This window comes from Solanum stenotomum, chromosome 11, assembly GCF_019186545.1.
Source record: "Solanum stenotomum isolate F172 chromosome 11, ASM1918654v1, whole genome shotgun sequence".
In the NCBI taxonomy this organism is placed as follows: Eukaryota; Viridiplantae; Streptophyta; class Magnoliopsida; order Solanales; family Solanaceae; genus Solanum; species Solanum stenotomum.
The window spans coordinates 6,444,116-6,468,778 of record NC_064292.1 but is presented as its reverse complement, the minus strand read 5'-3'; the positions used below and the strand labels follow the sequence as shown (position 1 = coordinate 6,468,778).

At 33.7% G+C, this 24,663-nt stretch overlaps 3 protein-coding genes across 3 annotated transcripts in view; 2 read left to right on the top strand and 1 right to left on the bottom strand.

Annotated features, from left to right (window-relative positions):
* The first annotated feature begins 5,968 nt into the window (after positions 1 to 5,968).
* On the top strand, positions 5,969 to 13,977 carry LOC125844845 (peptidyl-prolyl cis-trans isomerase CYP71). Its single transcript, XM_049524194.1, has 13 exons — positions 5,969 to 6,275; positions 7,646 to 7,731; positions 7,800 to 7,888; positions 7,991 to 8,230; positions 8,369 to 8,490; positions 8,991 to 9,066; positions 9,258 to 9,365; positions 9,481 to 9,657; positions 9,799 to 10,016; positions 10,489 to 10,621; positions 11,533 to 11,756; positions 12,877 to 13,030; positions 13,275 to 13,977. The coding sequence occupies exons 1-13, from the start codon at positions 6,121 to 6,123 to the stop codon at positions 13,356 to 13,358; spliced, it is 1,866 nt and encodes a 621-aa protein (XP_049380151.1). The 5' UTR covers positions 5,969 to 6,120; the 3' UTR covers positions 13,359 to 13,977.
* Positions 13,978 to 14,241: 264 nt separating this feature from the next.
* Positions 14,242 to 16,310, bottom strand: LOC125845290 (60S acidic ribosomal protein P2-2-like). The gene is made up of 4 exons (XM_049524775.1): positions 16,194 to 16,310; positions 15,981 to 16,076; positions 14,542 to 14,765; positions 14,242 to 14,435 (listed from the first exon to the last, which is right to left on the bottom strand). The coding sequence occupies exons 2-4, from the start codon at positions 16,066 to 16,068 to the stop codon at positions 14,409 to 14,411; spliced, it is 339 nt and encodes a 112-aa protein (XP_049380732.1). The 5' UTR covers positions 16,069 to 16,076; positions 16,194 to 16,310; the 3' UTR covers positions 14,242 to 14,408.
* A 6,152-nt stretch (positions 16,311 to 22,462) lies between these two features.
* The window catches only part of LOC125844086 (DNA polymerase epsilon catalytic subunit A-like), a 33,647-nt gene continuing 31,446 nt past the window's right edge, over positions 22,463 to 24,663 (top strand). Inside the window, exons 1-4 of the mRNA XM_049523326.1 lie at positions 22,463 to 22,720; positions 22,821 to 22,886; positions 23,316 to 23,375; positions 23,472 to 23,567. Of these exons, the coding sequence (XP_049379283.1) occupies positions 22,556 to 22,720; positions 22,821 to 22,886; positions 23,316 to 23,375; positions 23,472 to 23,567 (387 nt within the window). The 5' untranslated portion in view covers positions 22,463 to 22,555. The remainder of the gene's footprint in view (positions 22,721 to 22,820; positions 22,887 to 23,315; positions 23,376 to 23,471; positions 23,568 to 24,663) is intronic.

Sequence of the window (24,663 nt, the reverse complement as noted above, 5' to 3'; positions counted from 1 at the left end):
GGGTGATGGGTGGTGGAAGGTCAAGGATATGGGCCAAGCATCATGTTTTTGCTAATCTTGTTCTTTTCCTTGTGGAAAAGCATGATGTTTCCATGTGATTTGTTTATTTATTAGGATCTTGTACGGTTGTAGGGTAGTAGCTAGTCATGGGTGGTGGTGCCTTGTGAATTTTATAAATTATATAAAAATATTTCCCACATAAATAATTATTATGGTATTATTAGACCTTTTTTCAACTCCCTTTTATCACTATTATACTATTTTCGTTAACACTATAGATTATTCTGATTGAATATCAAATATCATCCTCACGCACAACAGAGTTTGACGTATTCTCTACAATAACATCCTAGTGAGGTAACAACCTTGTCTTTACTTTGTGGAGATAGAGAGGCAAGGACGTGTTTGCAATGCCTCTATTTCATGTTTGTGTTGTTGTCATTCTTTTTATGTTGTTGGTGTTCATGTTAGTTTGCGAGCACTATTATGTCTGTGATAGATCGAAAGAAATTACTTATTATTATTTTTTATACTGTGGCAATTATTTTGGTAGGATTAGTTTTGTTTGTTGATGGTGGTTGATGTGCTTTTTTGATTTGATTTGGTAAATTGGTTTTGTCCGATGATTATGATCATTATATTGACTGTCATAAGAAAGAGTTGATTATGGAGAAAAGTGTAATTAACTTTCATAATACTCTTTATAAAGTAAGGAGATAAAGCTCCTTTTAGACTAAATTATGATCATTGTAGAATTCATTAGAGAACAAACAAAACATATTTTGTAGCTTCTAATTGGAATCTTGAGTTGTGTGATTGGAAGTTATTATGGCCATTAACTTTTGATGTTTGCTCATCTAGAAATGAGTCATCAATCTCTTATACTTGTTAGATGATCACCTGGTACTTGATTCTTACGATATTTTTTATCTTTGACTTTTTAAATCAAATTTCTATAGCAATTTATTTTCTCGTTTCAAAATAAATATTGTTTTAATTTATCTAACATTTATTAAGAAAAATAATAAATATAACGTATAGTTAATGGCAATTATTATTTTTTATTTGAATTTTTAAAACAATGCTCATTTTGATTTTTTTAATTATTATTAAATCAATACTTATTTTTGAAACGAATGGAATAATTAGGATTTAAAAATGGCCTACTACAATAAACCAAGTTGGGTCCATGCATGAGGGTCATTGTCTCCTACAAAAGGAATGAGACAAAATTGGAGAAGGGGATGTGTTTTCAACCACTCCAAAATAGTTCCCACATTAAATTCTTCTTATTAGTGTACATATCGATAATTCTATCCACCAAAATTTAAAAAGATATAAAGAAGTTGATTTAATATTTTTTTTTCTTCACTAATACATTTAATTATCAAATATTTTTTTTGTTATAATAATGATGTTTGAATCAGCTTGTATATATCTCAATTGTTTTTGAGAAATATTCAAATTTGTTCAGTATAAATATCTTTTTTTATTGGAAAATGTCCTTTTAATGTTTGATTTTTTTGTTTTGGGAATAAGCTTTGACATATTGTAAATTGAATATTCTTACCTTTCATACAATAACATCCACAATTTAGTCACTAAAAGAGTTTTGTTTGAGAAGAGATTATACTCTCAATAGTTTTATATTAGTTTTCTCAACGTAGAATAATTGATCGAATCTTATTGAAGATTATGTATCTTTTAGTATATTTTCTTTGTTTATTATTTATTATCGTTCAAGATTTGCTTTATTAATTTTCGCATCATGTTCATATTATTTCGATTCCAACGCTTGCTATCTTTCACCAATATAGATATCAAGTAACTTTATTTACTTAAATTTAAATAAATAAAGAGAAATTACCTAATACTTTATTTCATTTGATATTAAGTGAAAAATAAATGAATCTAAAATTGGTTTCTAATATTTTTATATCTAAAATTTGATTTTCAACAAACAAAATGATTTATGTTTGAATTATCTCTGAAAATTTCTCAAATTAAATTTTATTATTATTTTGGCCTACATTATTTTTTTTGGATCTTATATGTCATATCTACAGCTGTATACCTTAAAAACTTTAAATAAGAAAAAAAAGTCTTATCACAACTTTTAATTAATATTATCGCATTTTTCTTTTACTTTTTTTCTCAAACTTTATCTAATTTTATCGTCATTTTCTTGAAATATATCTCTATTTAAATATAATTTAAATTTTATGATTTCTGAACATAAATATTTTTTATTTATTGGATTCTAGATAAATTATTTTATATATTAAAAGAATTTTTAATACAGATATAAATCTCAACAATAAATATAATTAAGTTTAATAGAACTCACAACTTCTTAAGTTTAGATCCACCATGAGAATATGCTAAAATTATGAGAAGAAAATACTTGTCCATTATAAATATTTACACTGGATCAAACAGTTTAATCAAAACATCACAAATTAATATGTGAATGCATATTAATTTAATCATAGCCAAGTGGTAAAAATTTATATGCAAGACACTTCTTTTTTCCCATTTTTTTACTCAATTCATTTTCCTGTAATCTCGTAAGGGAAAAACATGTTTTGTCCAATCTATTCAATTTTTAATCCATCTATTTTGACTCGTTCAATTCAATTCTTTAAAAAATTAATTATTATTCATTTCAAATTGGCTCATAGGAATCTTTGTCCTTTTTTAAAAAACAAATATGATATACACATGGGTGTTCACGGTTTGGATAAAAACCGATTCAAACCGAAAAACCAACCAAACCGATAAAATAAAACCAATTTTATTTGGGTTTGGTTTGGTTTGGTTTTAGATTTTTGAAAACAGATAGTATTTGGTTTGGTTATGATTTTATTCTAAAAAACCCGAAGAAATAACCGAACCGAACCGATGAATTATATACATATATTTTATTAATATACATACTTAATATATTATTTTTATAAACAATTTTAAAGATCTTATACATATTTTCATAAATTTCTTTATAATTTACTTATTGAAAGCAAAAATGCCCAAGATGAAACATTTATCTTATTTATTTCATGTATATGAGTGTCTATGTCAATTCTTTGTGAGACTGAAAATGTTATTGTCTCTTCCTTCTAGGCCAATATAGTGAATTTTAAAGCTTTATTGATAGTAAATTTAGTGATTGAAAGTTCAGTAATTTAAGTCATTCTAACTATTTTTCTTTTTGAATGGATTGTTGTCACTTTTTTCACATTTTAAATGAATTGATTCTTTTATTTTTGTGTATGGTTAATAACCGAATAACCGAACAAAACCAAACCGAAACCGATAAATGTATATTATATTTGGTTTGTTTGGTTTTGATAATTTTAAAACCGATTAAGTTGGTTTGATTTTGGTTTTGACCAATAACCGATCCAAACCAACCCGTGAACACCCCTATACACAGTAATAGAAAAGAGAGAAAAATTATTTTTAAAAAAACAAATAAAGAAATTAAAACTTAATCAAAATTAGACGGAGTGACTAGTGACTCATTTCTTAGCTCATTTAAGTCCAACTTATTTTAGCTCTCGTAATTTTTTATAGCTTATTATTTACACGTTTAAATTCAGCTTAACTCGCTCATTTGACACTCTTAGTTATATTTGTTACAAATAATTCTCAAAAAACTTAATTATATAGATCAACATAGGCGGAGTTAGGTGGGGGTTCGGATGAACCCACTAGCTTTTACGTAGATTCTATATTTGTATTAGAAAATTAAATAAAAATATATGTATATTTACTTGTGAATCTCCTAACAAAATTGATTGGCAGTTCAATAGTAAGAAAATGGTGGTGAAAATGCCTTTCACACTATTGTACCCATGTTGAAAAAAACTTACCCACACCAGGTGTTTACACCAAGCCACAATTTCCATTATTACGTGATTTTAATGAAGTAAAATGAATTATAAATTTAAACACATGGCATGCATGTATTAGCTTGGTGTAAACACCCGGTGTGGATAAGTTTTACCCGCGTTTTGGGTTCAACCCTCATTTTTCTTTTAAAGGAAACAAGTCTTGCAATATTTTTCTCTTCTATCCTAAAATTTAGAACCCCCAAACTCTTAATCTTGACTCCACCTCTCTAATAAATAAGATCAACCATGAATTACTATGGCTATGGAGTATGTATCAACCAAATATTGGTCAGAAAAAACTGGTGGGCTTTAGCTAACTGGGCTAAGTACCTTTCAGTGCATGAAATTGGGCTTTATTTGAATGGATACCCAAATCAAAGAGTATATTTATGGAATTTTAACATGTATTCCCTTTTAACATTTTTAGTCAATCGGTTTAAAAATATTTGATCAAATTATTATAATATTTTGTAGTCATCGTCAATATATATTCTAGGGTTGTTTTATTCCTGATTAGAGTTATACATATATTAGTGATACAAGAAGGTAATTATACCTGTATTAGTTATATCTTCGTTTACTCTACATATATATAGAGAGATATCCTTGTAACTTATATATGTATCGATTATGGAGAATTGTAAATTAGTAACCAAACATCACACTTAAGGGTCATTTATATTAGTTATTCATGTAGTATTAGTTATTCCACATTGTATCCTGCATAAATTTTACATGTAAAAGTACTTAGTGAGTTTTAATTGACTAATCAGATATATACAATTTATGAAATGCATGTCCAGTAATGTGGTATTTTGATTAGTTGTTAATATTATTATTCTAAGAAGATTTGAGAAACATTTAAGAAATAGACGATGAGGCGACACACAGTATTGAAGTTGATAGATGAAATGAAATATACATCCATTGTTTATGTTATGACATATAATGGAATGGAATGGGAGCTCAAAATGCTTATTGGAGAGTCTATTGAAAATAACTTTAGCTTTACACATCGTCCGACGGATCTAAGATTTAGAGTCTGTGGATACCAAATAGACTTACGATTAAATTAATTTTATATTTGATTAAATTATTCGTCTTTTCGATATATATCATAAGTCAATCAATAAACTATAAATAATAAGATATTACAAATCCACACTCCACACTAAAAGCATGAAGTTAACAAATTTAAAACTTTCAATAATATTACTAATATTATAAATATTCATCATTCATTTACAATTGTCCTCGACGAGTTTTCATATTCTAAAAACGATCGATAATGACATCATTACTAACATTTATAAATACATCACGCTCTATGTAACACACTAGACAATCATTTAAAAATTGATTACCAATACTATTCTGCACTTCATTTTTTATGTGCTTCATTGACGAAAATGCTCTCTCCACAGTTGCCGTAGCAACAGGTAAAATCAAAGTCAACTTTACAAGTAAATAAACAAGTGAAAAGTCAAAGGAGTAATAATGTAATTGATTAAATTTAAGTCAATAACAATTATAAAAAAAAAAAATTAATAATGTGCCAGCTGTTTTTCCTTAAAAAAATGTACTTGGAGCCTTTTTTCTTTTCCTTAAAGGCAAATTTCTCAAAAAAATAGGTACAAATTAGATTTGAAACCTGCAGCATCAACCTTCTAAAGTTGCCCTCCTACCGTCGCACCACAAGCTAGTTTTGTTCTCTAGGTGTCACGCTTTATATTTATATAAATATTATATATATATACCTATGTATATATAGAGTTTCTGTAGAAGTTCGGGGTGGCTTGGCACCCCCACACCCCTTCATAGATCCGCCCCTAGTCCTCTCTAAACACCTCTCATGGGATCAACCTTCGGAAATCATGTTTGGCGATAAAATTTGAAAAACACTAGAAAGTTATTTTCACTTCAATTTACTCATAAAAATTCAAAAATAGCTCAAATTTATATTCATAACCAAATACAACTTTTATTTTCGATATAATTTTTTTACACTTAAAAGAATTTTAAAAACTTACATACTCACAATTTTCATAGCCAAACCCCGGTTCGGAGCCTCGGGTTCCGAGTCAAATCTGCGGGGAGTGACTTATTTCTGTTAACATTATAAGCTCAGCACTTTTCAAAAACTTAAAAAACTTTCCTTCTCTCAGAAAGCAAATTTCTGCAGCAAATCGGAAGTGAGATTGGAAATCCGGCGGCGGTGACGGGAGAGATGGAGGAAGCAGATCAGAATGAGAACGGAAATCCGGCGGCGGCGGTGGAGGAAACGGAAACGGTTATTGGACCGGGTCCAGCTCCTCGTGCTCGTGCTAAACGTCCTCTTCAATTTGAGCAAGCTTATCTCGATTCACTTCCTTCAGCTAACTTGTAAGTAGTACTACTATCATCTACTGATATGTTTAACTTCACAATGTTTGTTTTTAAGGGGCTTTTAGGGTTTATTATATTTTATGAGAATGGTGCTAATACTACGGGAATGAAGGATGAGGATAGAGATTGGAATGAAAGAAAATCATACTAAAGCTAGACTATAAATGAGGAAATGAATGAAAAAATAAGGAAAAAGTGGATTCACAAGCAACTCAAGGCATATTATACGTTGAACCTCAAATGAAATCACAAAAGATCAAATGTAAAACTGTAGAAGTTCACGAAATTAACAAAGGAACATGACAACTATCTTTGAATTTTGACAAGCAAGATTTGAAACCAAAATCATAATGTCACCAACCTAGTCCGTTACGTGACCTAGTACTTTACTAGTGTCGATGTGTCACTTAGCTCAAGTATGGTGGAGAGCTTTAGCGGAATGGTTGTGGTGTCTGGCAACTCAAGGAAAGACTAGAAAAGAGCTTGGAAAGTGAACGAAATACCCCTTTTATTGATTATCAAAGATATATGCATTAAATGGTTCACAAGATACCAGACCAAGGGTTGTGATGTGTCGTATGTTAGTTTGTATAAATGGCTGCTCATGCCTACTAAGGTGTGGTCTTCAGTCTCCTACTATTTATAGGCTCCTAAGGAAGGCTTTCGAACCTTCAAAGTTGGTGGAAACCACACTAAATTTGGTGGGCTTTGGGCTACCTAATGTACCCAAGGGCAAATCCTTCTAGGTATTTCTAGAATCTTCCTCATATTGCTAGCTTTCTTCGGCTGTCCTTTGGTCTCCTTTGCTTGTTTTTTGTCGATCCCCTTTGATATTTTAAGGTTCTTGAGTCTTCTAGGATCCATCGGAACTTTCGCCATCTTTGGGAACATTCTTAAAACTTCCGTCCGACAATGCAGTGTGCTTAGTGGTCTTGGCATGCTTTTAACCTCACTTTATCATGCTCTATTGTGCTTCTTCCAATTTATTAGGCACATTTCCATGTTGAGACATCTCCTAATATGTTCCATGTCACTCTTGCACATATCTGCCTGACCCGATTGTCGGTCGTATCCACAAGTCACACGACCATCGTTCAACATGTATTGTGTATGCTCCAGGCCTCTTTTTCGTTGTCTTGCTCTGTTTAGGCACCTCGTGGCATGCACAGACAGTCGATGCTTTTGGCTGGGTGTGACAATAAACCATATTAATTAAAAAGAGATGAATTATCATAACCGTTAAAAATAAGGATGAATTATCATAATGACTCAACTTTTTCTTTGAATTGGATAATGACGCCTCAACTTTAAAAGGTTGTACATGGTCATGTTGGAAATATTACTAAACCATGTATTATTCGATGCAGGTATGAAAAAAGTTACATGCACCGAGACGTGGTTACTCATGTTGCTGTTTCAGCAGCAGATTTTTTCATTAGTGGGAGTACTGATGGTAAGAGAGGACATATTAATTCTTGATGTTTGCTTAAATCATCAAATTCTCTCTTCTTTATTGTCCAGGTCACCTGAAATTTTGGAAGAAAAAGCCTATTGGTATCGAGTTTGCAAAACATTTTAGATCTCATCTTGGACCAATTGAAGGCCTTGCAGTAAGTAGCCAAAGGCTCACTGGAAGCAGTATTCTCTATTCCGGTTTATTATCAGCATGCTTGAACAGAGCAATCCTCAACTTAACCTAAATTTCTTTGCAGGTTAGCATTGATGGTATGCTTTGCTGTACAATCTCAAGTGATAAGTCTCTGAAAATATATGACGTAGTGAATTATGACATGATGTCCATGATTCGTCTTCCATTCATACCTGGATGTGTTGAATGGGTATATAAACAAGGGGCTGTCAAGGCTAAACTTGCCGTTAGTGATCGTAACTCCTCATTGGTGCATATATACGATGCAAGAGCTGGTACAAATGATCCTATAATATCTAAAGAGGTATTCTCATTGACTTGACTCAATACTAAGGTTGATATGTCGTTTGTGCAGTTCATTGGTCTTCTTTGTTATGTTAATATGACGTTTCTACCAGCAGTCACATGAATCAAATTGCTAACTTAGTTTCCTTGTAATCAGGTACAGTTGTGCCCCATCAAAGTCATGAAATACAATCATGTCTTTGATACTGTGATATCAGCAGATGACAAAGGGATCATTGAGTACTGGAGTCCTGCCACACTTCAGTTCCCAGAGAATGTGTATGTGTTCAAGTTTTTAAAGCAATTTTCCTTGTATCTGGTCCCTTGGTGGAGACAATAATCATTGATTTCAGGGACCTCAAACCCCAATCTGAGTTTTAGAAAGATCCATTTGAATATTGGTATTACATCTCTGTGTATGGAATCCAAGAAATTTGTGTTTCCCTTTTCTCTATTACCATTTTTTGTTTTGGGGATGGGTTTTTTTTGGGGTTGGCGAAGAGTATCAATTTTGAATTCTGAAATATAGCCTTGTCAAAAAAGGCCGTATATGGCATTTATTATTAGACCGTCTGCGTTGTTGTTTTAGTGTGTATTCTCTTCCATAGAGTAGTACTAAATCTACCGCTTATGGTTTTTCTTATACTATCTAAGAAGATAAGTATAGATTATTTAATTTATAGGTCCACTCACTTTCTTTGCTATATTCAAGAGTTTGTCTCTTGCTCCTAATTGTAATAGTCACCTCTCATGCTTTTCTTCTTATGTTCTGCCTGCAGGGTGAATTTTAGATTGAAGAGTGATACTGATCTCTTTGAAATTGTGAAATGCAAAACTGCTGTTTCTTCTATAGAGGTATTACAGGAAAACCTTTGCTGGAAATTATGTGTACTTAGACCCTGTTACTTAACAACAATAACTACTACTCTTTGACTATGTACATGAGTACATGTCAAGTTAGCTATAAGCAGTTTCAAATTTCTTATTCTTACCAATTCGTAGACAGAGTCTTCAAAAACTTTTTATCCTTTTCTCTTTGTTTCCAGGTAAGCCCTGACGGTAAACAGTTCTCTGTAACTTCACCAGATCGCAGGATTCGTATATTTTGGTTCAAGACAGGTAAACTAAGACGTGTGTATGATGAATCTCTTGAGGTAAGAGATTACTCCTTTAAATAATCTATTAACTTATTTATGTACAGATGTGGTTCTTGTCTTCTTCTGTTCTTTTTTATTTTTGGGTGATAATCGAAAAATTTCCATCTTTTAGGTGGCACAAGATCTCCAGAGGAGTGATGTTCCTTTATACCGACTTGAAGCAATTGACTTTGGACGAAGAATGGCTGTGGAAAAAGAAATTGAGAAAACAGAATATGTACCACAACCTAATGCTGTTTTTGATGAAAGTTCCAACTTCATTATATATGCAACTCTCCTAGGAATTAAAGTAAGAAAATGTCCAATTAGACTGTCAAGATGCATTTATATTTTCTGTTCCTTGTACTTGTGCCTTACTGGAGTTATTATAAGTTTCATGCTACTTCGATGTTCATTTTCTTATTTTGGGTTAATTTTTTCTTATTGTCAGGTTATAAATCTACACACCAACAAGGTATCTCGTATCCTGGGGAAGGTGGAGAGCAATGATAGATTTTTGAGAATTGCTTTGTATCAAGGTGATAGAAGTAGTAAAAAAGTAAGAAAAATCCCTGCTGCGGCAGCAAATGCAAATGAAAGCAAGGAGCCCTTGATAGATCCCACTCTACTTTGCTGTGCTTTCAAGAAACATAGAATCTATTTGTTCAGGTATCGTATATGCTATATAGTACAGAGAATGAAAAGAAGGCTATCTTGAACTTTGTTGCTTTTCAATCCATTGGTCAATGATGAACTTGGACCTTCTCCACTGCACGGACCTGTTCAGTGTAGACCTTAGCGGTATGGTAAAGGAAACATGGTGACAGCTTTATCTAAACTAGTCAAACTAGGAAGTGTGTATGATGAAAAATGAATTGTTCTGATAGATGCTTAAATATCGATTTTTCTACTAGAATTAAGCTTTAAAGTTGTATGATAACTATATTGAGCCATGAAAAAGTTGGAAAGTTCAGTTAGCTGCTGCCCTCTTCGAAATTGGGTGATTTAAATTGATGTTCCATACTTCTATGAAGTATCAGCCCTCACCCTCTTGTTATCTCTTCTGTTGAGTAAAACCACATTTTCTTGTTTAAATTTCAAATTTATGCTTATTAACAGCTCATATTTTATTCTATAACAGTCAGAGAGAACCTGAGGAACCTGATGATCCTACCAAGGGAAGAGATGTCTTCAATGAAAAGCCACCTCCTGATGAACTTTTGGCTGTATCTGACATTGGGAAGTCCGTTACTACATCCCTTCCAGATAATGTGGTAAGTTGTGGTTTTATTTGGCATATATCAAACAAATAGAAAATTTCAGATAGGTTCCGCTTTGGATTAGCTTAAAAAAAGTAGCTTTTAAGTCGAAAATAAAAAGTCAAAAAATAAAAAGTAGGGGGAGGCCTACTTTTGGTTTTTTAACTTATTTTAAGTTATTTTTGACCTTGCCAAACACTTCCTAACTTATTTTAAGTCATTTTTTGACTTATTTTAAGTTATTTTTATATTTGCCTAACACTTCCAGAAGTCAAAAACTGTCTTAAAAGTAGGTTTGACCAACTTTTAAGCCAATCCAAACACCCTCTTGAACTGGATATCTTTGTCCATGAGTTTGTGGGAGCGGAATTGTATGTGAGCGACAATAATTGGTATCGGCTGGGGCAAGGTTTTAAGTAAGATTAAATTTTGTGGTCCGTATAAACCAAGTCAGCGAATCCTGAATAAAGGACTTACCTTCTCCTACTTCTGTTTTCTGATTCCTGATCAATTAATGAATGAGATAACAGGATAGCATGCTATAAAACCACCACCTTGAGAATGGTATTCATAAGCTGGAACGAGATGGGCAAACCTATTTTGCGCTCTTAGGCAACCTATCTTAACTGAAGAATGACACTTTTTTTCTGCATTATTGTGGTATTCATAAAAGATTATAGTTCTTCCTATGTTGCTCGGACTCTACAAAAATGTTGCCACACCCGTGACAGATCCTCCAAAAATTCACTACTTTTGGAGGATCCAACATGCACCTTGTAGGATTTTTTAAGAGTACGAGCAACGTATGTTCTTCCATTAACACTTCGCGTAGAGCGGTAGAGGCCCTTCCTTTTTATGTATTTGTACTAATCCTGAGAAATGGACAGAAATTTGCTGATTCATTTCTTTCTTTTGCTCTGACCTAGATCATGCATACCAGTATGGGTGACATTCATATGAAGCTATACCCTGAAGAGTGTCCAAAAACAGTGGAGAACTTTACAACACACTGCAGGAATGGATACTATGATAATTTGATATTTCATCGGGTCATCAGAGGCTTTATGGTTCAGACAGGAGATCCATTAGGAGATGGCACGGGTGGCCAATCTATTTGGGGAAGGGAGTTTGAAGATGAGTTCCATAAAAGGTATGTTAATGTATTGTTTTGCATATATGCATAAAAGCATAATTGTACATGCTTAACTTATTTCCTCTACTCCCTCCTTCCTAGATATGTGTACCTAAGCAAGTAGCAAAGCACAACCCCTCGCAAGTTGCTGCATTGGGCTTTCGCCCATTTATTCTATACCAAAAGTGAATTCATTTGCCATGTGAAGGGCCGTTGTTTTACTGATGCTGCTTATGTAGCTTTTTGAAATAATGAACATGATGGTAGGCTGTGGGAACCGGAAGTCTAGGCTCATAATAAAAGATTGTTCCATTTGAGTGTAAAATGTGTTTTAGATTTAATTGAGCCCAGTTTTAAGTGTCTGCAGCAGTAAAAGTGAATAAACAACCCCAGTCAAATGGTAAGACAAATTAAGTATTCAATCCATGGAGTAAATGGATCCATAGTAATAGTACAATGTAATTTTTTATCCGTGTTCTTAAGGTTGCTGCAGCTTTTGCAGCACCTAATATGCAATAGAAGATTGCCAATGCATAGTTTAGAAATAAGAGTTAACGACTGGCCAAAAGTGAAATCTCTTTTGCTTGCCTTCCTTTACTCGTCTTTAATATGCTGATGACCATGATTTTGTCAGTGTTTGAATTTTTAAATTCAGTTGCAAATTATAATATTGTTAATTCTTCCTGGCAACAGCTGTGTAGCTTTCATGAATTTAACTAGATGACCCAACAATTTCCTCCCTACCAATGAAAAGGATCTTTTGCAGTTCTGTGCTTTTGATATTAACATACAATTCTAATGCTTATGATTATGAAAGTGACTGATTGAGTCTAATCAGAAGCTTGTGCTCCATTCATGGAGCCACAAGTATACTTCTGGAGCACATCATAATATTTAGCATGTGCTGTAGTCTTCTTCCTTGCTCGACTCTGGAGATTCATTTTGCTTGCTTTGTCGACTCCGAGAAGATTTTTCTAGGGTCTAGGGAGTGGATAGCTTAGTCATTGCCTGAAATAACAGCTGACACAGCCTCATGACATCTAATTTTAACTTGAGTTTCTCCATATAGGTGATAGACACGTTTTCTAGTTTATGCTCTGAGTAAAGTTCATCTAAACGATTATATTGGTCTGTGCAGTCTGCGACACGACAGACCCTTCACTGTGTCTATGGCTAATGCTGGGCCAAACACCAATGGCTCTCAATTCTTCATAACAACTGTTGCCACTCCATGGTTGGACAACAAGCACACAGTTTTTGGCAGAGTGGTGAAAGGAATGGATGTTGTACAGGTATTAACTTATAAAGTTTCCCCCTCCTGTCTCTGCTATGGATTGATTACTGTGAATAGACCACTCAGAGCTTTGTCCTGTTCAGCAGAATATCTAGTTATTTTAACAGAAAGGAAGAAAGTTGGTGAATATGCTGTAGTTCAAATTAAAATGATAATTGCTGCAGTATCTTTCATGTGATATTTAATGTATGGTTACTTCTTGGGACCTAATTAACAATTCCTTTTCTTTTGGATTATGACAGTCTTTAGAGAAAGTGAAGACCGACAAAGGTGACAAGCCATACCAGGATGTAAAAATATTGAATGTGACTGTTCCAAAGTCTTAAACGGGTTCTTGTTGTGGCTATACTCCATTATTGGATGGTTTACATCTGCTTATTCTGGAGAATTGGAAGGAGTACTATGACTTATGTTGGAAAGTATTGCTGTCCTCGTTGGACCCTGATCTGTCGTGTATCTGTAATCTATGACTTCTGGTACTTTTCTCAAAACCTGCTATACATCATAGATTCTCAGTTTTAAGAAACTTGCCGTGCCTCTGGGAAGTAGAACTTGACTTGTTTCACTCAAGTTGAAAGGATATTAGTGAATTGGAGTTGTTGGCTAATCTGGTACTAGCTCATTGGCAAGGAGTGTACGATCAGCCTTTTCCACTCCGGATTCATTAGTCAGACAGCGGCCTAGCTTATCATCAATGGTCTTGTTGTGGACAGTAGTTTATAGAGTTAGAGACCTAGTGTTGCATTGCAATACCAATAATTGATGTTGTTTTCGCATAGTCTCGACTAATAAACTACTAGTGTAGACCTTTTTGACAACTTCTTAAGTCCTAGTTTTATATATTTGAATTGTAGCTGCAATGTTTTAAGTTTCTCTTTCCTTAATTATTGTACAAGACCTTACTATGAATTCATTCAAATTATCAGGAAGCTTCATTTCACTTCTGACGTCTGTTTTGCAAGTTCTCACTATGTAGATAGCTTTTTGTGACCGCGAAGGTCTTTCAAAAATGACTTCAAGGGGTAAGACCCAGCTTATGGGATTACACAGGTATTTTGTAGGTTCCGGTTGGATTAGAATTCCAAGTTAACAGTGGGTCATTACTGTAAGTGTTAGCGTTGAAACCGCCTAAGTTCTATTATAAATTGAGAATTGCAGGTTTTGATGAGTTGAAACTGGCAACAAATACATCAACAAAAAAGAAGTAAATCAAATCCAACAATACTAGTAATTTCCATTTGACTCGAGATGTTTACCAAGCAAAATATAGGTTCATTAACTAAACTAAAAGCGAAATCAGTAAATTGACAAAAAGATTCCCAGAATAAACTCAAAGGGAACAGGTCCTTTCATACAGAAACCAGTAAAACATTCCTCTAATCAAAGAGACTGAAGCCCATGTCCTGCAATATTGAAAAACAGACCACCATGTTATTAGTAGATATACAAGAAAACATTATACACAGCAGAAAAAAGCAAAGGCCTCCTAAATTAAACGAAGAATCTTACGTCATCAGATTCCTCTTTCTCTTCCACCTTCTTTTCCTCTTTCTTCTCCTCGGCAGCTGGTGCTGCAGCACCACCACCAGATACAGCTACTGCAACTCCACCACCACCACCAGCGGGTACTGAAGCCAACTTCTCCCTGCCAGCAGCAATCAGCTCAGTGATGTCCTTGCCCTTGACTTGGGACAAGAGGAGTTCAATCCTATCATCATCGGCTTCAGCTCCAACTGCAGCACACATTTAAAAAAATTGAGAATGCAAAACTAAAGACAGTATACAGTAGTATACAAAACAAAGTAACATTGTTAATGATGTTTCTTATCCATAAAATACAAATCAACGACAGGGTTATCCTATGTAAGGAAAGTAAGCATAATAGGGTAATCCAGCCTCACGTGGATACCTCAGGAAAGTATTATATGACATAGTCCATCAGAAATTGCCTATCTACCCTCGCAAGGTAAGATTGTGCACACACCACTCTCCCCAGACCACACTCGGAATTCTACAGGATGTGGTGTTAATATTGTTGTTGATTCTCCAATTCTTTGACAAAGAACATTAAATAAAATTAACAGAACATCGAATATATTAAGGCCAGGTCTCTCAGTATCAAACAAACTAAATCTACTCAAAAGTTTAACAGATAGGTGCTTCATAGTTGTTTAGCAATAACTTAATAAAATGTAATGCCTCTTCAATAATACTACTTTCCTCAAATATTCCTCACTCTTTCTCCAGGAATCAAAATTTCTTTTATAGCAGGTCCGGAAAACTATAATTAATACTGCAATAACCCGCATTACTCCATTAGGCACGTAAACATCTCCAAGTACATCCATAAATAAACCAAATACATGTGCCAATAAGTTGCAAGGATCCAGTACAATAAACCAACACAGAAACAACACCGCATTCAGAAATGTCAAAATGTCATGCTCTAAATCAGTAAAAATAGAAGAGACTACAAACAAGGAAAGATAAATTCTTCATCTTGACATTACAACCATTCATTTATACATCAATAAATCAGTAAACAACAACAACATAACCAGAATAACGTAATCCCACAGGTCGGGTCTAGGGAGGTTGGTGTGTACTGCAAACCTTAACCTATCTTACATAGGCCATAAAATTCAATGAAAGATGAGTTTACTAATCATGACTCGAATGTCAATATCCTCTTTGACTAACTACAAACCCCACTTCTGGAATTACACGCAACGAAAACAATCCTGATGAACTAAGTTCTATGCATAGGGTCCGAGGAAGGGCCGGGCTACAAGGGTCTAATATACGTAACCTTAACCGGTTGATTCCACAAAGCAGCTGGTTATTTCATATTCACATCCATAAGAATCATTTTCAACCCACCCCACATCAACTAATATACAAAAAAATGTATATACAAGGAAATAAAAGAAAAAAAATGAACACAATACCAGAAGCAAGGATCTTCTTCAAATCTGCAGCAGATGGGGAGGTATTGCCACCCAACACAGCCAACAAGTAAGAAGCGATAACCTTCATTTTCTTATCTACAAATACACACAAGAATAATAATAATTACACACGAACACAAGAAAAAACAACAAAAATGTATCGTTAGATAAACAATACGAGATCAAATCAAATCAAAGAAAGAGAGAATTTACTTTGTGAGATTTGTAAGCTTAAATGGCGTAGGGCTGCTGCTGCTTCCGGCTTTACAGAGAAAGAGGAAAATGTGCGGTGAATGCTATGAATATATAGTTAGGGCTTTTTGCCCTTTCTTATGCAGAGATTAAATCTCAACCGTTAAATTACTTATATCAAGTATTTTGCTTTGTGCACCTTTAGTTGTGGTTTATTTTTTTAGTTTGCACCATATACTTTTTTTTTTTGTTATCATTTGCTCCTTGAAGTATTCACTTGACTAATAGCGCATTTGATCATGGATAATTTTTACTTTTTTCAGAATTGTATTTTGAAATTATTTTGGATATAAGAAATTTTAAATACATATTTTTATTACTGTAATTTTGTAATATTTTGAAATTCAAGAATCACTTGTAAAATTCAATTAGAAGAATGTATTTTATTACTATAACGATAACTAGAAAAACAAAGATTATTGTCTATATACGGGAAAGTTTATGCACACGCGCCATTGGTATTCCCTTCTTTCCATCACTAAATATATTTTTGATACCTCTCAAAAAGAATTTTACTTATTTAACTATAGAATGAATAAATAATGAAAAAGCAAAAGAGAAAAGGTAGCAGAAAAAAAGAGTCAGAGTAGCAAAGTAAGAAAATTAAAAAGAAATGGAATTGTAACAAAACAAAACCTCTCATTTTGAGTGTTCGTGTTCTATTTATGTTTTGAACGAAATACAAATCAATCGAATTATATTAATCGTATTGACATGCTTGTTATTGTACTCAAGGGGCTTGAGTGAGATTACGAAACTACGAGATACAAATCTTGTTGTTTTGTAGAAAAAATGTAGGATATGCTCTGATGCATGCACCCTGTGATTATGCATGAGATCAGGTGTGTGATCGAGTGCTTGATGTACGACCATCGCACGACATGTTGAGCATGTGAGGAGCATGTGTTGCACAATCTATGACACGTGCCAAAAATCAACATAGGATGCATAGCTTGCTTTGTTTTATTTATCAACATTTTAGAATTGGGAACTTAACTTTAAGAGGTTTGAGCAATGATTTCATTTACATTTTGAAAAGAAAATGATTCCTACTTAATTTTGAGTTTATATGGTGATTTTTCCTTGCAATTTTGTGGCTTTGGACATTTAAACGGACTCAAAATGGAAAGCTAACCATATTGAACTTGTGGGTTATTGGTAATTCAAAAATGAATTTTATTTTGAGTTCTGATCATATTGGTTTGATTTTGACTTAGATCATGTATTAAACCAGACAAATACATTATTTGACTATGTTGAGTGTTTAATTGGACAGAGTTAAGTCTTTTGAATACATCATAACTTACGTGGATTGAAGTCAGTTAAACCTTTAACCTAAATAAAATAATTTCTTTCAATTTGTCTTGTTTGACGTATGATAAGCACTTAACATATATTAAGGTCACAAAAAACCCCTAGCACAAAGTTGAGTGGAAAGCTTTCTTACCGATTAAGTTTGAACATCAAATTCTACTTACGTCAATTTCAAACGATCATATATCTTAAATCATAATGAATTAGGTATCCTGTGACCTACCAAATTGAAGGACTTTGAGTCTTCTTTTCAACGCCGCTGAATTTACCTCATTTCAAGTTCAAGGTAAAAAGTTATGGCCGTTTTATTAGAGACTGTCATATTAGAAAAAATATGACGGCAACCCTGGTAGTCAACCTCTTTATGAGCAGTAGTTGGCCTGTCACACATGCAGAAATTTCAGGTGTTTTATATGACTTTGACGATTATAGGTGACGGGCAACAAACCTCTTAACGGGCAGTCAACAGTAGCATCGCGCCAATAGGAATTGAGCATATGTTTCAGATCTTAATGATGGCCTGACTGTGACGGACCGTCACACTCGCGGCGGGCCGTCAGGACCTCCGTCAGACGCGTCTAGGGTTATTTTTTTGTTAATTAAGGGTATTTCAGACTTTGTCCATCCCTCGTAAGCCTGAGTTCCAATCATTTTTACACTTAGTTAAGGGTCTTAGCTGTGTTAAACATCTTTTTTACGTTTTTTAACACTTCAAATCGTTATAGCAAAGTTTCAAGAAAAGAAAAAGCTAAGATTTGGAGCGTTTTTCAAGTTTCCATCAATTTCGCAAAGAATATTATTCTTCCCATGTATGTAAACTTATCATAGTGTCGGACTAGTTCGTCGTTACTCCCTACATATGTCAAAATTTAAAGAAAGAGTAATCTAGGATTTTTATTCTTGAGATGAGTAGTATCGTTGAATTCCAAATTTCTATTCCTAATTGTTGAGTTGTTATATATCATTTATTGAGATTCTTGAATTGATTATTCATGTCTATATTCCAGCATGAACCTTATTATTGAGAAATCCTTTTAACAGATCATTGTCTTAAATTGATTTATGAGAAAAGTAAAGAAGAGTTTTTATATATGATTTGAGAAAGAGTATAAGAGAACTAAGTATTCCCAAATGTATCATTTTTGCATTGAGAAAAGAGAAACCTTGATTTCTAGATGAGTTATGAGTTTAGAGATATTTCAGAGCAGTTTCCTCATTTAAGAGGATATTTTGAGTAATTACCTCAACAGAGAAAGAATATGTTTTTATACATTTGAGCATGAATATATATATTAGTAGGAGTAGTATTGAGCACCGATATGAGGATGAGTTGAGACAACTCAAAATCCTCATAAACCGTGTCTGCCAACATGGGTAAATAATCATACTTTTTCGATGAATCATTATTGCTTAGTGGATCCACTTAGTTGAGAGGTTCTATACCCTGACACAGTATATGACAGTTATGACATTATGGGTGAGACGTTATATCATCACGCAGCTCATAGTGATGTTTGTGGGCTAGAGAATCTCCCAATAGAGTTCAAGTGTATTTTAATACATCGCTTATTATGTTGAGTTTAGAGATGAGTAAGTATTTTGTAAAGATTTAAATGATTTAACTCCTTTAGTTCTTTACATCCAACTTGAGTATATTTTATCTATTGCAGTCCTTTAATTCAGTTATTTCGCTTCAGCTATATTACATACTCGTACATTCAACGTAGTGATGTCATTCGACCTGCATCTATTTTATGATGCAAATACAGGTGTTCAAGATCATCAACAGACGCTTCATTGAGATCACTTTATACTCTAACTATCTTTTGGCGAGCCCATTCTGGAGGACTTCACAATTATTTTCTAGTTAGTGGTTTTGAGATTTCACGGGTCTTATCCCGATGTTCTTCTTTATAATAGTAGAGGCTTCAGAAATAGACACAGTCAATTGTCTCTCAGTATTTGCTCTATTTGAGTTGTTCTACAAACTATAAGTATTGCTATCGAGTAATTTTCAGATTTTATGAGGTGGGTATTTGAGTTTAATAGATTTAATTCTGTTTTGAGCCCCTATCATTGCTTGGGTAAGTCTTCTGCTAAATAGTCTGTCAGGCCAAGGGCTTGCTTAGGACCACTAATGGTTCTCGAATGCCGGCCACGTCCAGCTTGTAAGCTCGAAGCCCGACAAAAACCAAACAAGTTCAAGGAGATATTGCGTCTCTTATTCGAACTATTTAAATAGATTATTATTAGAGAGAAATCACAATTCAACAAAGTCATTTCCTGCCCTTCTAATAGGATTTTTTTTGGTATGAAAATAATCTTTGTAGTTTTGTTACAAGAAAATGACTCTGTTTTCGTTCATGTGTCANATCACCAGTGTATTGATACCCAAAACGCTGGTGTCAGCGAACCACTCAACAGCAGTAAAGTACACGAAGAAATTTTGTGCAGAAGAAGAAGAAATCAGAAAAATTCGTAAGGAATAAATCTGAAGAATCAATGTATTTATAGGCAAGAGGAACTGGTTCCGAAAGGTTGCAATCCTTTCAGAATCCACACAACCATTCATGAAAGTTTGCAACCTTTTAAACGGTCATGACTGTTTCTGAAAGTTGTAACCTTTCAGAACAGTCACTGCGAGAAATTTAAATAAAACGGGAAAGATTTAAATAAAATGGGTCGCGCATGGATCCGAGTCGGGTCGGGTCAATTAACTAATTAATTGAATCGGTTAATTAACTAATTAAAACGTTGGCCATTTAATTTAATTCAATTAACTAAATAATTAATTAACTAAAATAATTAAAACAAACTTTGTCCAAAAAATAATCTTTCGATCGATAATTTTTCCAAAGCCGAAACCGAGCGAGCGACGACGACGACGGCGCGAGGGGGGTCCCTCTTTCCAACCCTTTTAACAATTAATAGGAGTGTTTCTATATTTAAACTCTCCTATTTTTCTTTCCACCACCGATGAGGGACAAATGTCTTTTCAATAAAGCATAAGAGGACTTTTCAAGTTCTCAACTTTTCAAGTTCCCAACTTTTTCCAAGTTCCTCTTTCATATTCCCTCAATTTCCATTAACTCTTGCTACATACTCAACAAATTGTTTAAAATTAAAAGTTCAAAAAATAATTTTCAAATTATATACAAGTTTAGTTTAAAATTATTTTAAATATTTATTATATCCTTCAATTTCAGGTCTAACAAAATCAACACATAAATAAGTAAAAGAAAAGAAAAACCAATAAAAAAACACAAGAAACAAGCAATAACATTTAAGACATTTGTATACATTTTTTTTCTTTTCTTTTTAAGATTATAACCTTTTTTGACTACTCAAAAGAATAATAATCAACAAATATATGAGTTTGTGTACTAAATAAAAATATCATCATAGTGTAATTTCACAAGTCGAATGTGAAAGGATAAAAATATATACAAACGTTACCCTTATTTTGAGAGGTAGAGAAACTATTTCAGATTGACTTGTGATTGAAGGAAAAATATATCAAAATAAATGTACAAGATTATAAGGGAAGTGACAAAATCATGACAAAACACGGTAGAATGCATGATATGGAATTATGAAAAAAAAGAATACTAGCTATTGGAAAAATTACTACAATATTGATATTGGATTGAAATTACAAAGTAGTAAATAACTTATCACAAACACTGTGTCGTGGTAAGCCATTGCCTTGGAAGCGATTTCGGCCCGACTCTAGTGCAAATCGTTTTAGCCGGCCGCTCTCTAAGGTTCTACAGTTACTCTCAAACACGTGTACTCATAGCTGAAAAATTGGAGGTAGCCTAAAACCAATTGCCCAAAAAATATTCTAAGAATAAGCTAAGCATTAGAAAGGAGGAAAAAGTTTATTTATTTATTTTTATTTTTTATGCTGTACATAGTATGTCTTAGGTTCACTAAATTCACTTTTTATATAGGATTGCAAGAGAAGGAGTTGCAAATAGGAAAGTTAATTTTTGAGAAACGGATTGTCATTACATCACTTTTACAGAAACTCCTTTTTTTTTGAATGAATATATCTTCTCCTTTGAAACGTATTTTGCATTACGCTTTGTTAATAAAGTTAGAATAATTAACTCAACAATGTACAACTCGAAGTACAAGAGACAATAGATAGTAGTAGAAATTGAAAGACAACAAACTATACGAGAAATGTTTCGACCATCAGCATGGAAGGATAAGCAAGACAACACTCAGTTACCCACTAACCTTTTACCCTAAGGTGTATTTTTCACAATCTCCCATCCAAGATTGTTAAGCTGCAACTACGTCATATCTTGTCTAATAACCTCCATCTAATACTTCTTTGGCTTATTCCTACATTTCTTAAAACCATCATAGTCAACCTCTCACATCTCCGCACTAGGGCTCCATGCATCTCTTGATCTTCACTTGTCCAAAACCTTCTCAACTTCGCTTTTTACATTTTTCCTCTATCGAGGCCATTCCTATACCTTATCTCGAATATCTTTATTTCTCATCTCATCTATCTTAATATACCCTCACATCCACCGAAACATACTCATTTCCGCAGCGGGAAGATATAATAAATAATGGCAACATTGTCATTTCACATTTTAAATAGGAGTANTTCTCAACTTCGCTTTTTACATTTTTCCTCTATCGAGGCCATTCCTATACCTTATCTCGAATATCTTTATTTCTCATCTCATCTATCTTAATATACCCTCACATCCACCGAAACATACTCATTTCCGCAGCGGGAAGATATAATAAATAGTGGCAACATTGTCATTTCACATTTTAAATAGTAGTAATAAAGAAAATAATGGAAAAAAAAGCGCGGGAAAGAGAGTACCCCCACACCTCTAAACCCCCGACCCCCTTAGCTCCCTCTGTAAAGAGGAAAGATTTTCCCTCTTTCAGGCCCTAGTAGACTGTGAAATAAAAAAATCTAAACTTTATCTCGAAACTTCCGATCTCATTCGCCGGAGTTACCATCGGAAAAAAGTATGAACGCCGCTGAAAATAGCCGGCGCTGGGACCGGCGAGACTCTAGGTTTTCAAAGAAGCAGAAACTCATACTTAACTCCGAAGAACAGCTCGAATCCAAGCTAGGATTCGATGCTTTCACTGAAGGAGATAAACGACTCGGCTGGCTTCTAACTCTTGCCTCTGTACTACTATTGTTACACCTCAAATTTTACCTCATTTTTTTTGAAGTTTAGTGAAAATGTGAATTTTGAGTATTTTTTTTGTTTTGGTTTAATGTTGCAGTCGTCGTGGGAGGATCAGGAGACTCGCAAAGTGTACAGTTGTGTTGATCTTTATTTTGTTTGTCAGGTAAAAGTTCATACTGATGGAATATTGCTGTCATTTTGTTTGTTTATTCATTTGAAAAGATACAGCAAGTTAGTTTCCGTGAGTTATTGATGGGATATATTTAATGGAAATGACATGTTTATTGATCCGATAAGAGAAAATATTGAAATGACAATTAGGTGAGTAATTGATTGGATATTCTGAGTGGAAGTGTTGTTTATTGATTCGATAAGAGAAAGTATGGACATGTTAATTGAGGTGAGTTATTGGTTGGATATTCTTAGTGGAAGTGTTAGTTATTGATCCGGTAAGAGAAAATATTGAATTTGTTAATTTATGTGAGTTATTGGTTGGACATTCTTAGTGGAAGTGTTGCTTATTGATTCAATAAGAGAAAGCATTAAAATGTTAATTTCGGTGAGTTTTTATGCGTGAACTTTCTGATTGAAGGATGGTTCAACATTCAAAGCAAAGTACAAATTCAGGCCATATTTTTACGTGGCAACAAAGGTCAGTCCCTTAAATTCCTTTTGTACTCCAAGCAAAGAAAGTTTTTCTTCTTCCAAATTTCATATATTTGCTGATTGTTGCGCATTTGTTCAACAGGATAAAATGGAGATGGATGTCGACTCATATCTGAGAAGGCGATATGAATCTCAAATTGCAGATATTGAAGTTTTAGAGAAAGAGGATCTTGATCTTGTAAGTCTATTAACATCAAATTTAGGATTTGTTTGTTTCATGACTGCTTTCATAAAAGTTCCGTGTTAATGGAAGTTTAGAGTGTGTATGAGTGGGATCCTACTATGAAACCCCATAAAAAGAGCTATTGGATGTGTAAAGTGTGCCTAGAAATTCAGCAAGCACGTGGCTTGATTCTGCATCACATCACTTCCCATTTCATGTTATTACTAAAATATTTATCTGTGGGTCGTCATTGTTTGAATGCTATGCACAAGAGAAAGTAGGTCATATGTCTAATCATGAGGTGGCAGAGTGTGAAAGAGAATTGGATTTAAAAATGTCTGTGGGTCTTGGGAAGAAGAAACATTGTGAAAAACATGTTTTTTTTGTTTATTCACCTTTCATGCGTGTGAAACTTGCTCAAACTATTAGACATCAATGTCACTGATATAATCTTGTTAACTCGGCTATATTAGACCTCTTTTTGAAGTTTCATCAGGTATTTTGGTATCTATTCATAAGTTGTAAGTAACACCGAGGTGATAGAAAATCTTCCCGCCATTTCGTTTGCTCTTTTTTTCATTTACTTGGTATAAGGAAATATCTTTACCAAAGGAATTTGTTGAACAATGACAAAAGTCCCACATTGGTGATTAATGAAATGAGTGTACTCCTTATAAGAAGGCTTAGACAATTCTCCTTCCTTTGAGCTAGCTTTTGGGGTGTGAGTTAGGCCTAAGACCTAATTTAACATGGTATCAGAGCAGGACCCGTCTCACCCAATGATGGGTGGCCCAATAAAAAATTGCCCATGCACTATATGCTAAGCACTGGGCTTGAGGTGGGGTGTTGAAGAATGACAAAAGTTCCACATTAGTGATTAATGAGATGGGTGGACTCCTTATAAGGCTTGGACAATCCTCCTTCCTTTAAGCTAGCTTTTCGGGTGTGAATTATGCCTAAGACCTAATTTAACAGAATTTAATGAAACCATTTATGTTGTCTATGGTGAAATGTGCATAAAAACAACTTCTATCTTAATGTTTGCAAGTTATCTTTGTAACTATTATTAAAGAGATAACTTTGCAAAAAGAACTAATGGAACCAATTATGT

Excerpts from the sequence above, each read along its gene's own strand:
- LOC125845290 (XM_049524775.1), bottom strand. The coding sequence starts at position 16,068 with ATGAAGGTTATCGCTTCTTACTTGTTGGCTGTGTTGGGTGGCAATACC. Across the intron at positions 14,766-15,980 it reads GAAGAAGATCCTTGCTTCTG|TTGGAGCTGAAGCCGATGAT; the intron begins GTATTGTGTTCA and ends TGTGTGCTGCAG. Across the intron at positions 14,436-14,541 it reads AGAAAGAGGAATCTGATGAC|GACATGGGCTTCAGTCTCTT; the intron begins GTAAGATTCTTC and ends TCAATATTGCAG.
- LOC125844845 (XM_049524194.1), top strand. The coding sequence starts at position 6,121 with ATGGAGGAAGCAGATCAGAATGAGAACGGAAATCCGGCGGCGGCGGTG. Across the intron at positions 6,276-7,645 it reads TCACTTCCTTCAGCTAACTT|GTATGAAAAAAGTTACATGC; the intron begins GTAAGTAGTACT and ends TATTCGATGCAG. Across the intron at positions 9,067-9,257 it reads CTGCTGTTTCTTCTATAGAG|GTAAGCCCTGACGGTAAACA; the intron begins GTATTACAGGAA and ends CTTTGTTTCCAG.